The sequence below is a fragment of the Marmota monax genome, unplaced genomic scaffold, assembly GCF_021218885.2.
Source record: "Marmota monax isolate L192 unplaced genomic scaffold, Marmota_monax_Labrador192_F-V1.1 WCK01_AAM20220418_F8-fsc00043, whole genome shotgun sequence".
Classification (NCBI taxonomy): domain Eukaryota; kingdom Metazoa; phylum Chordata; class Mammalia; order Rodentia; family Sciuridae; genus Marmota; species Marmota monax.
In genome coordinates, this window is record NW_026691982.1 from 13,055,584 (window position 1) to 13,068,569 (window position 12,986).

The 12,986-nt window shown below is 41.0% G+C and overlaps 1 protein-coding gene across 7 annotated transcripts in view; it reads right to left on the bottom strand.

Annotated features, from left to right (window-relative positions):
- Spata13 (spermatogenesis associated 13) overlaps positions 1 to 12,986 on the bottom strand; it is a 351,797-nt gene that overhangs the window by 4,994 nt on the left and 333,817 nt on the right. For all 7 annotated transcript variants that reach the window (XM_058580755.1, XM_046447959.2, XM_046447967.2 and 4 more), the window contains 5 exons: positions 10,506 to 10,685; positions 8,301 to 8,533; positions 5,418 to 5,547; positions 3,605 to 3,977; positions 2,488 to 2,562 (listed from right to left, as the gene is read on the bottom strand). In XM_058580755.1, the coding sequence (XP_058436738.1) occupies positions 2,488 to 2,562; positions 3,605 to 3,977; positions 5,418 to 5,547; positions 8,301 to 8,533; positions 10,506 to 10,685 (991 nt within the window). The remainder of the gene's footprint in view (positions 1 to 2,487; positions 2,563 to 3,604; positions 3,978 to 5,417; positions 5,548 to 8,300; positions 8,534 to 10,505; positions 10,686 to 12,986) is intronic.

Genomic DNA, 12,986 nt, shown 5'->3' on the forward strand with positions numbered 1-12,986 from the left:
GAAGTGCCCAATATGGTAATCTCACTCAAAAATGTCAGTGCTCCTTTCAGTCTTTAGAAACCTAGCTGCTACAAGAATGACCTATAGAACATCCAGAGAGAGACTAATATATTCTAACCAAGTCATATTTTCTAGTTACCTGCCACTAAGAGAGATACAAAAAATAAAATGGATTTTCTGCCTTGAAGACACTCAGTGGGGAAAAACGTGCACAGAGAAAGTAGGGGAGTGCTAAGTGTCATTTGGTAATCTTAGCCAATTAATTGAGGGCCTATCAGATTGCTTGATTTAACTGATCTTGCTTTTGTCTTCTCAAGTAGAAAAATACTGAATGGCTGGGCATGGTGGCACACATCTATAATCCCAGCAGCTCAAGAGGCTGAGGAAGGGGGGTTGCAAATTTGAGGCCATCAGCAACTTAGCAAGGACCTAACAATTTAGTGAAACCCTGCCTCAAAAAAAAAAAAAAAAAAAAAAAGGGCTGGGCGCAATGGCACATGCCTGTAATCCCAGTGGCTGGGGAAGCTGAGGTTGAGGATCTGAGGAGGATCCCGAGTTTAAAGCCAACCTCAGCAATGGTGAGGCACTAAGCAACTCAGCGAGATCCTATCTCTAAATAAAATACAAAACAGGACTGGGGATGTGGCTTAGTAGTGGAGTGCTCTTGAGTTCAATGACCAGTACCAAAAAATAAAAATAAAAAAGGGCTAGGGATATGGCCCAGTTGCAAAGTACCCCTGGTTAAATCCTCAGTACTTAAAAAAAAATAAATTTAAAAAATTAGTGGAAAATATTGGGTTCGATCACCTGTATCATCTGCATTATGGAATAATCTGTGTGTGTGCATCAGGACCCAGGTGTGTGGTCTGGTGTGGATGTCCTCATGTCCCTGCCAGGCAATTCTAATGTGCATTACATGAAGGGGCTCACACTGAATAAACTCCACTCACTCTTTTGTTTAACTCACTGATGCTCTGAATGTACAGATTTCTTCCTCATGCCCCGAGAGGAAAGAGTCTCTTGTGACCTGGTGGGTAACAGCATCTTTCTCTGAAGGGTACAAGGAATTATGTGGTCTGCAGCCCTCAGGTACCAGCTCAGAGACATTCGCTGCACCCACATTCAAAATCAAGCATGGTGGTACACACCTGTAATCCCAGCCACTGAGAGTATGAGGTAGGAAGATCACAGGTTCAAGGCCAGCCTTAGTAACTTAGTGAGGCCCTGAGCAACTTAATGAGACCCTGTCTCAAATAAAACATTAAAAGGGCTTGGGATACAACATCTTTAGCAATTAGAGAAATACAAATTAAACTACACTGGGATTTCACCTCTCTCCAATCAGAATGGCAATTATCAAGAATACAAGTAATAATAAATGTTGGTAAGGATGTGGAGAAAAGAGTACACTCAGACATTGCTGGTGGGACTGCAGATTGGTGTAACCATTCTGAAAAGCAGTATGGAGATTCCTCAAAAAACTTGGAATGGAACCACCATTTGACCCAGTTATACCACTCCTTGGTATATATCCAAAGAACTTAAAATCAGCATACTGCAGTGATGCAACAATATCAATGTTTAAAGCAGCTCAATTCACAATCGCTAAGCTATAGAACCAACCTAGATGCCCATCAACAAATGAATGGATAAAGAAAATTTGGTATATATATATATATATATATATATGCCATATTACTCAGTCATAAAGAATATGACAATATGACATTTGCCGGTATATGAATGGGACTAGAGACTATCATATTAAGTGAAATACACAATCCCACAAAATGGGGGGTTGCGGGGCTAGAAGTTCATTGGATTAGACAAAGGAATGAAGGGAAGGGAGAGGGGATAAGAATAGGAAAGATAGCAGAATGAACTGGACACAACTTTCCTATGTTCATATATGAATAGTACCACAGTGAATCTCAACATCATGTATATCTATAAAACTGGGATCCTAATTAGAATAAGATTATATTCCATGTTTGTATAAATTTATCAAAATAGTTTCTACTGTCATATGTAATTAAAAAGAACAAATAGAAATTTTTAAAATGCTGGGCGCAGTGGCATACACCTATAATACCAGTAGCTCAGGAGGCTGAGGCAGGAGGATCATGAGTTCAAAGCCAACTTCAGCAAAAGTGAGGCACTAAGCAACTCAATGAGACCCTGTCTCTAAATAAAATACAAAATAAGGCTGGGGATGTGGCTCAGTGGTAGAGTGCCCCTGAGTTCAATCCCTAGTATCAAAGGGGAGGGGGTGCAGAGAACTGCTCACTGGTAAAGTACCCCCAGATTTTTAAACAACAACAAAGCAAAACAAAAAATCAAAACCTAAACAACATAAACCAAATACAGACCATCTACAATTGACCATTACTTGGGTCTGTCCCTTTGACAGAAGTTAATAACTGCCCCCTCTTCTCTCATTCTGATACTAATGCACATTCAGGAGATCAACCTTTCTTCAAGCCTTACCTTTTGACTTTCCTTGTCCTGCCTTCTGAGCATTTAACATGGCTAGTTTCTTTTGATTTTCTGAAATTTCCATTCCTGTATTAAGAAACAAATATGATCTATATTCAACATGATGTTTCAGAGCAACACCTGCACCACAATCTGAAGCAAAATCAAGGGTAGAAAGACTGTCCTAGGGTGGCTTCTTAATTACCTCCAAAGCCAGACATCACCAAGAATAAAATGGGTTGCTATGAATAACCACAGAGACTCTGTGTAAAGCCAGACATTCTTGGGCAAGTGTTCACATGTGGTTGCCCTCACCACTCTACTGCACAAGGCCCTAGGAGGAGACAGTGCAGCCAAGGGGCCCAGGGTTTGCTCCCTGTGTGCAGAGGGAGTTCTGTAAGGCCATGATTCTACCTGAACAAAAGTGCTGTTGGAGGACTGGGTACTGGACTCTACTCCAGCTATGTGCACGTGTGCCCTGAGTGTCCTTTATGCTCAAGTTCTGCAGCAAAGGAACAAGGGTGTCTAGTGTCTGTGTACTAGGTGAACTGGATGAAAATAAGCAACACTAGAAAAGCTGAGGAGATTCAGAGAGAGGTGGAAGACTGAGCAGCAGTTGGTGCTGGCCCTGTCTTCTCTAGCAGGGAGCAGGAAGCAGAAAGCCTTCCCCCTGGAGGCAGGTACTTCTTTTGACTGGACATCATCTGGGCTCTGCTTTCACTTCTCAAATTGCTCTGAGTAGCCAGAGATAGTGACATACATCTATAATCCCAGCTACTCAGGAGATTGAAGCAGGACTGCAAGTTCAAGGTCAGCCTAGGTAACTTACTGAGGCCTGTCTCAAGATAAAAAGGGCTGGGGATGTAGCTTAGTGATAAGTACACCTGAATTCAACCCCTACTACCAAAAACATAAATATCTAATAGATACTGTCTGTAGGAACCACCTCTGTCATCTTAGGTCTTGGGAGCAAGTTCAGAAGTATTTAGAATTTGCAAATCCTTTCTTTTTTCCCCAATGGTGGGATTTAGCTCTGAGGGAGTGGGCTGGGAACACAGCAAGCATGAGAGGCAGAAAATGAGGCTGGAAAGCAGAGGCTGATAAGCCCTGGGTGCCCAGGGCTGCTTACCCAACTCCTGGTCCTCCTGCACCCGACGCCTCTCATCCGCACAGGCCTGCAGCCACTTTGCCTTGTCTTCCTGTTTTTTGGCACAGAACAGGTGAACCTCGTCTGTGGTCCTACTGACCAGCTTGAAGGCGTTTCTCACGTTGAGGTTCCAGTCCTTGTCCCGCCCATCCTCCACATCCACAAGCTCCATCTCGTCCATGTCCATGCGACCCTTGTAGTACAGCATGTCCCTGCGTAGCAGGTCCTTCTTGCAGGACACCAACTGATGGTCAAACAGGAAGAAGGTCCGCTGCTGGCTCTTGCCCTGCTTAGTGATTTTGGTCAATTCCCCTGAATGAATCAATTCTGAGCTTCGGTCTAGAATATCCAATCCCTGGAAGGATGAAAACACACTTTCAGATCTTCTAATTCTGATTCCTTTGAGTGTTTGAGACACAGACCTATAATCTCTCTTGGATTTTCCAGAGACGTGAATACAGAGACCACCCACTGCCTGTCTGCACAGATAGGCAGGCAGGACCCCAGAAGTGATAGCTTCAGATCTCAGGTGATAGCTGAATAAGACTGATCCTTCAAGAATAAGGAAGCATCAAGGAGGTTTTTCCAATACAGGGACACAGTGTGGTGCCACAGACTCCTGTAGGCTTTTGAGTCAGAAACATCACAGCTCCCTGACTTGTCTAGGGTCTTGGAAACAAAGGTCAGGCAGCAAATTGCTACTGAGAAATTAGTAAACTTCTGACACTAAATTATTCCCTAAATGTCAGTCCAAAATGAAAAAGAAAAAAACTTCCACAATATTTAGGTTGGATCTAATCCAATGTTACTTTATAATATTTGGTATGACACTGGCCTTTGTTTTATAGGATTCTACTCTCCTTTAATCCCAGTCATACATAATATTTTTTGGAGGCAAAAGAGCTTAACTCCAAAATAGTTCTTCTATTTACTTGCCTGAAGCAACTCTGTGCCCTAGATTCTTCACATACAAAATAAGGGAGTCTGAGGCCTGTCCAAGCTTCAAAAAATCTAAAAAAGATTTTGAAATGTAAGTATTTCTCTCCCACTTTCACCGTTACAGTCTACTTCCATTAAACTTCTAACTCCTCACTCCAAACTCTCAATCCTCTGGGAGAATAAGTTCTTTTGACCAATGAATGGATGTAGGAAGAATTCTTCTTGGTCTAAAAACAATCTGAGTGTGGATGGCTTATTCGTAGGAGCAGCAATATGGCACAGTGGTTATCAGCAAAGACTCTGCAGCCAGGTTGACTGCTTGGTTTGAATTCTACTGTTTGTGTCCGCAGGCAAGACATTTAACCCTTCTGTGCTCCATTTCCTCCTCTGCTAATTGGGTGTAATAACATTATCTACTTTATAGGACTGCTAAGAGGATTAAATGAGTTCATAGATGTAACTGGCTTAGAACAGTGTCAGATATGAGGTAAATAAAATACAGGCTCTAACTACTGTCTCTATTTGCAAGTATACATGTATTTAACATAGGTATGTATAAATAAAAACAGCAGGCATATTTTTTAGACGATTATTATTGGCTAAAACAGATAGTACATTTGTACTGTATTATATAATGCCCATAGTGGCATATGGGGTAGGTAATAATTTCCTTCTCAACTTAGGAATCAACATGCCTCAAAATACATGGACCATTAATAGTAATGTATATCATTAAAGCCAAAAACAAAGTGTCAATCGCAGGATGTTCAAGTATATCATCACCAGGTCAAAGGTGCAGGAAAGGGTGGAGGGGCATTGTGTGTGTGTGTGTGTGTGTGTGTGACAGTCCACTTACCTCCCAGCCCACAATGGACACCTGCCAGCGAGCAATCTTGTCAACGCTCTCCAGCTTGCGTTTACGCTCATTGATCAAACAGGCCACATTCTTCATGGCCTCATAGGCTGCCTTTATATTGTTGTAATCACTGCAAAATGGGAAGTTAATTTCAATCACATAACACACAACTCACAAATGAGGACTGACAAAATAATGCTCTGGATCCCTGATTTGTACACTAATAGTCTAGACAAAGTGGCATTTAAATAATAGCCATTGTTCCCTTCTCCTTGTTTCCCCATGAATAGACTACAGTTTGCATAGGTTAAGGAAGCTGACAGAATGCAATTCAGAATTCTTTGGAATAAGAATGTTTTCATTCACTTCCCAGAAATCACAATGAATGAAAGTAAATGCCACAAGAAAACTAAGTTTTGGTCATGGTGACTAGGGGTTATTTTTGATAATACAGAAAGAATGATCTTCATTATTGCTTTGATTTTGACATAGCCAGTTCTGCTATACAAAGTACTTTAAAAATCACTCTAACCATTTCAAGAGTACTGTTGCACCAAGTCTTCTCTTTCCCCTGTTCAGGAAGGGCCATGAGAGGATACAAGCCACAGTCTTAAGTGAGGAATTGTGTCTGTGCTCACAGAACCTTTGCCTCACCAGTAGGTCTTCACTTAGAAAACACTAAAAAGTGTTTTCTGGATGCTGCAGTCAAACTAAAATAACCCCCTATTCTAGCCCTCTTCTCCATGCCTCTAAAACCATAAGTACTGAAAACACTGAAACCGCAGTTCTAATCTACACAGGATGCAACACAGCGGTGTCTGAAAGTGTCACAGTCAGGTTTAGCTTAGCGTTGATGATCTGGGGATATGTAAACCAACCATCCAGCTGACGGCTGAACTTTTCAGTCTCTTATGGTGACTAGCAGGACAGACACAGCCACAGGGTTAACTCAAATGGACTGAATTAGAATCCTCCTGCACAGCCAGGGAGAAAAGCCTTGAAAGCAGATGCTGCTGTCTATCTACTGAACACAGCTAAACTCCATTCATTTACTGATAAGTCTGTGGGTCGATTCCATAATTTAGCTATTGTGAATTGTGCTGCTATAAACATTATGTGACTGTATTGCTATGATATGTCAGTTTTAGATTTTTTTTTTGGAAATACCAACATTTGCCATAAAGCAGATCTCACTGTCTTTACACAGGACTATTCCCACAGAAGCAGAGCAGAAAAGAGGAACAAAAGTGATACATGGGGGCTGTCAAAATAACAGGAGTGAATGCCCCAGAGAGGTTTTTAGAAAAAGGGTGCAAAGTAAATTTTTTGGTACAATCCTAGAAAAAAAAAAGTAGAATATAAGGCTTCTCTTTTTCTTTAGAATTTTTGCTCTGTTTTACTTAAGACAAAGAAATGGGCTTTTTGCCATTTTATTTCATATATTTTGTTATTCTGTTTCATATATATATATATATATATGTGTGTGTGTGTGTGTGTGTGTGTACAGAACAGTTCACATATATATTTATAAATTATTTTGAGGCTCTAAGCAACTTAAGCAAGATACTGTCTCATAATAAAAAATAAAACATCTGGGACATAGCTCAGTGGTAAAGTGCCCTGGGTTCAATCCCTAGTACAAAAGAGGAAAAGAAAAAGAAAAGACACTGTTGAAGAGTAGTGTGAACTTGGACTACAACTTCTCTACCTTGGAATGCAGTAAGCTGCCTGTAAATGTTTTTCAAGGAGGCTTTGCTTCTGAATTATCTATTTTCTCTAGTTCCTTATCATGATGCCTGTTCATTCTTTTAAAAAACACTTCCACAAATTAGTGGCTCTCTCTTGACATCCACGTTTGTGTTTCCTACCGAACTTTTCTGACTTTTCCACAGGAGACAGAAAGATACGTGCGCTTACACACACACACACACACACACACACACACACACTTTGGTTCTAATTCTTTAAACTAGGTCTGGTACCTAGGCCTAGTGTTCAGTGGCCATCTCTTACTCTTCACCTTCCAATCTATTTATTATAAAAGCGTCCCTTTTTAAGCCTGGTCTCTCCACAAGAGTTCAGAGGCAGAGAAGGCAAAAGAATGATTCACACTCTATACTCTGCAGGTTGGTACAGTGATCCTCCTTATCCAGGTTAATCAGTCCTTCCTTATCTAGTTGTTTTCAGTGGTTTCAGTTCCCCATGGTCAACCTTACTCTGAAAACATTAAATGGAAAAATCCAGAAATAATTCGTAAGCTTTAGGGAACTTTTATTATAGTATTTTTGTTATAACTGTTTTGTTATTGTTGTTGTTAATCTCCTACTGTGCCTCATTTATATATGAAACTTTTTCAGATATGTAGATACAGGAAAGAACATAGTCTATGCATCTATGTAGGGTTCAGTAGTATCTGTGGTTTTAGGTATCCATAGAGGTTTCTGGAATGTCTCCCTCTCAGATACAGGGCGACCACTATAGTCACACCTGTCTACTTAACCAATGGATTCATTAACTACTATGAAAAAATATTCATCCAGTATTTCTAAATGGTAAGAAATAACAATGTAGTAAAAACCTGCACACACTCATGACATAGTTTAAGAATTACCCTTATGTTTTTATATCTCTAAAAATGCCTATTCTGGAGCCTCTTCAAATATCCTATAAGTCGTTTTCTTCTTTTTTTTTTTTTTTTCTTTAGAATTTTCAATAGTTGACAGACATAAACATAACTAACCCTTACCCTAAAAACCAACAGCTCTAAAGATTGTCATTTATATCCATCTGTCCCAGCCACTGAAGAAACACTGGGTAGGCACAGGTTCAGGGCAATGCCATCTCTGCCCATCTGCCCTGAAGGTCCCATGGCAGCTCCCTCACCTGTGCTCCTGCGTGGTGTACTTGAGCAGCTCTGCCAGCTGCAGAGGGTATTTGCAGATCTTCTGCACTGGCGTGAGGAGGAACCCATCCAAGGCGATGTCAATCATCTGCTGGAGCAGGCGGCAAGCTTCGAAGAAGTGCCTGTACTTGCCCTGCTTCATGAGGTTGGAGAGCTCCACGCAGGCTCCTGGATGGTTGTTGCAATACTCGGAATAGATGGCAAAGCCCTCTTGCTGGAGGGGGAAAGCAGCCTTATCAGGTTATGGGTGACTCTGGGTCATCTAAGGGGACACTCCTGAAAAGGAGGAAGGATCACTGCAGCAAGGACAGGTCATTAGACACAAGGTGACCCACGCCATTGTGTAGTGGCTTCCACACCTGGGCAACAGCAATGGGCACTGGCAAAGGCTCTGGCTTCTGACATGGAAAGATGGAGGAGCAGGACCTCTGCCATTCCCTCTTCACCCAGCTTGGATTTGTAGATGAAGTGGCAGAGAAAAAAGTGTTACCAGAAACCCGATTCTCTCTAGCCAGCTTGTCTTTACTTCTCTGATAAGATCTTTTTATTTTTGAGGGGTACTGGGGATTGAACCCATGAATGCTTTACTACTGAGCTATACCTATAACTCCCCCAAGTCTTTTTAAATTTTGAGACAGGTTCTCGCCAAATTGTTCAAGCTAGTCTTGATCTTGAGACCTCCTATTTCAGCCTCTGGAGTTGCGAGGATTATAGGTATGCTTCCTGGTGCCTGGCTCACTGATAAACTCTTTGACTCCATGCCTCCTTCACCTCCTCCCCACAATTCTGCCTACTTCTCCCAGGCCTGATTATCACACATGTCACTCTCCTATCTCAAGAAAGACCATCAAGACCATCTACCTTTCTGGATTTCAGAGCTGCATTCTTCCCTTTCTCCCTCTCTGTATTGTGGGCTCCCTCCCTTCCTCCACCCTTTTGGGTCAATAGGGTATCTGCATTCAAGGCCCTGTCCCTGGGCATTGCTCCACGTCCCTGAATGTTGCCTTTCCCTGACCCTCAGCCACTGGGCAGTATACTCACACGTGTTCAGCCCCCACCAGAGCTGCCTTTCCTTCCTTCCCATGCCTGGCCCTGCCCTGCTGGATGGTGGAGACTTGAGTGTGCTCAAACACAGAATGTCAAACTAATCCCCTATTTCCCTAGAAAACAGATTTTCCTAAGCTTCTTGTTAATTTTTGAGACTCAAAACCCTGTAAGGCAGTTCTGACTATTGTTTTTTCTTTGTCACCTATAACCACTTGTCACACTTTCCTCAAAAATACCCCTTCTGATAAATCTCTTTTCCCATCTCCCAGTCCCTCACCAGTACCCTCCCTGGTGGCAGCAGCAATTCTCTCTAGCCCTCAGGAGACTCACCAGCCTGCTCTCCTGTTAATTCCCTCACCTCTGAAGCCTCTCTTATTTCTCCTCTACAAGGACCTGCTACTCTGACCTCACAGGTCTATTATAATGCCCTAGATATGCTCCAGGTACCTATAGGGCCCATCTTCACACCAAAACATGATGATCAGCGATTTAAGGTCTACCCACCCTGAGGGAACAGCTCAAAAGCTCTCAGGCCCAGAACCCAAGAACTGAAAAATGGTGTTGCTGTCACTAACATTATTACTATGATTATTCCCTGACTATTTTGGCTGGAAATAAAATTGTCTTTTTCCTGAAATCTTAGTATATAAAATAGTAATAGTCAATCACTGGTAAATAATGATAAACTCATGTCACTGTTAGTGGAATGTTTTGAAACAATCACAATGTCACATGCCAATTACTTAGTAATGTGTGACCTTGGGTCACTTACTCTCTGGGCCTTGGTTTCCTCATCTGTAAAATGGGGAAGACAATCATATCAACCTAATGAATGTAGAGGAGCTAATGAGAAACCTCGGAAAACAGTGCTTGAAACATAACAGACACTTAATGGATACTATTACTCCACATATAATCCCAAACTGAACAAAAAGATATTGAAAAAATTGCCTTGGGGTATTGAGAAACCACCCAACCTAATTTTACAAGTGACATCTCTATTCTATGGAAAATTAATCAAGCAAACAATTACAGCAGCAAACCAAAATAAAGAAAAAAGACTCCTATTTTTAGTGGAGTCTCATTTCAAAATTATTACTTAACCAGATGTTATTAGTAAAGAAGCATCAGTAACATACATGCTGAAGGAAGCAGGATCCTATTTCACTTAAGTGAGGTTCCTCTTTGTTATACTGTTTCTCAAGGTCTTTCAGGAACTTTCTTTGGAACTTGTAAATGTCTTCAATGTTTCCAAAAATAGTGGCTAGCTGTGCAACAGTGAACATTCCCGTGTGCTTGCGGCACTGTCGAATATAGCCCTGTAAAATACAAAAGCAACCTTTTTTATTTGAAAGGTCAAAGAAATGCAATGCTAAGGATCAAACCCCAGGCATAATACAGGCTGGGAAAGTGCTCAACAACTGAGTATATCCCCACCCCAGCATAAATATTTAGGGGAAAAATAAAAAAACACAAAAAGAAAAGTGGAAAGTTTCGTGTGATTGGATTTAAAGCTTCCAGAAACTAGTTTCAAATACCAGAACTTAAAAATTAGTACTGTCACACTAATCTAAATTCTTAAAGACAATCATTCTCCCATCCCTAATTCTATTGCACAGCTGAGAACCCTTGTCAAACATGGAATGTGACTGCTTACTGAATAGCTAATGCAGCTCTGCTCATTGTCAATCATGGCAAGACGCCAAGGACATCTAACACAAGGATTCCACTTTCACTATACAGCAAAAATGTGTACAACTTTAATCAGAGGACTTTCCTAACTAAGAGTGCTAATTAATTTTCTTACTCTACCTCTGAACCACAACCACAGTCCCAAAACTGACCTTTAAATAAAATACATACCACTTACTTTTGGTATGAATTTTAACAGGATAATAACACAATGCAATAGTTCACAGTGCAGGCTCTGGGACAGACTGCCTAGGTTTAAATCCCAACTCTACCACTTTACTTTCTTGCCTCAGTTTCCTTATCTGCATTAGGGGGATAACAAGATTGTCCAATAAAAATGGTTAGTAACTGAGTTAATCCAGGCAAAGAAATGGAGCATGATAAATATTTGACAATGATTAGCAGTTATTCTGATTTTCCTAAAATGCCATTTTATTTTTTGTGACTTTTTTTTTAATCAGAGCTTTACAGTTACACATAGTAGTTGGGTGCATCCCAACAAGTTCATACGTGCATGGGATTTGATTTCAGTTCATGATCTCCCCTTTTACTCTTCTCCTTCCCTCCCTTCTTCTCCTTCAGACTTTCTTTCATTTATCTATTTATATTTGATTGGTTCCTTATGTAATCTTATCCTTCTCTGCCCCTTTCCTTTATTTTACTCTAATTACTGCATATGAAGGAAAACATTTGACCTTTGAGTTTCTGAATTTGACTAATTTCACTTAGCAAGATATTCTCCATTTCCATCCATTTATTGGCAAATGCCATTTTTGTATTCTATTGGCTGAGTAGAATTCCATTGTATACATACACCACAATTTCTTTTTTCTTTTTTCTTTTTTTTTGGTACCAGAAATTGAACTCAGGGGCACTCAACCACTGAGCCACATCCCCAGCCTATTTGTATTTTATTCAGAGACAGGGTCTCATTGAGTTGCTTAGCACCTCACTTTTGCTGAGGCTGGCTTTGAACTCAAGATCCTCCGGTCTCAGCCTCCCCAGACGCTGGCATTACAGGCATGAGCCACCATGCCTGAACACAATTTCTTAATCAGTTCATTTACTGATAAGGCTATGGGTTGATTCCATAATTTAGCTATTGTGAATTGTGTTGCTATAAACATTAGGTGGCTGCATTGCTGTAATATGTCAGTTTTAGATCTTTTTGAAAAATACCAAGGAGTGGGATAGCTGAGTCATTTGGTGGTCTTTATATGTCACTTTAAAGACACTTCATTTACCACACATTGACATAGAATAAGAAGGTTGGCACAAGTAAGCAAAACATCAGTAGGTCCATGTGGCAAATTGTCTAAGTACAGAATGGACAGTACTTTGCCTTAGCTTGTCTCTAGTGCTGAATGGTCACAGTTGAATTGGTAGTGCAGATCTCAGCATTCACAGCTAGGACAGCCGGAATGATCAGACCTGGCAGGCCAGAGCTCAGCAGAATACTCAGACAAGGTCTACAAGACACATAGCAATAGGGGAGGGAGCCTTGCAGACTCACATCTGCTAAAGTTCAGTTCTCTGAAATTAGGACAAGAACATAAAATAAATTATTGCTGAGGAAAATATCATGACACCATAAAATATAGCCTAGGATAAAGCTTAAAATTTTTTTCACCTATATCTAACGACTCTGAATTTCATCTACAAGTCAGTGATTAGACACTGGGGGCTTGGAGAAAGTGGGTTCTGCAGAAGTCAATCACTTTAAATACTCCCAGGAGTTAAGTCCTGAGGGAAAAAGTTGCAAAGTGCCCTTTAAAGAGGACTGGCTACTCAGAAGGCGAGAAAGAGACTCCCTTGAGCCCAGGAGTTGGAGGCAAGCCTGGGCAACACAGCGAGACCCCATCTCTGTGTATACATAGATTCATTTATATATGTATGCGAATAAATAAGGACTGGCTGCAAGAGCAGGT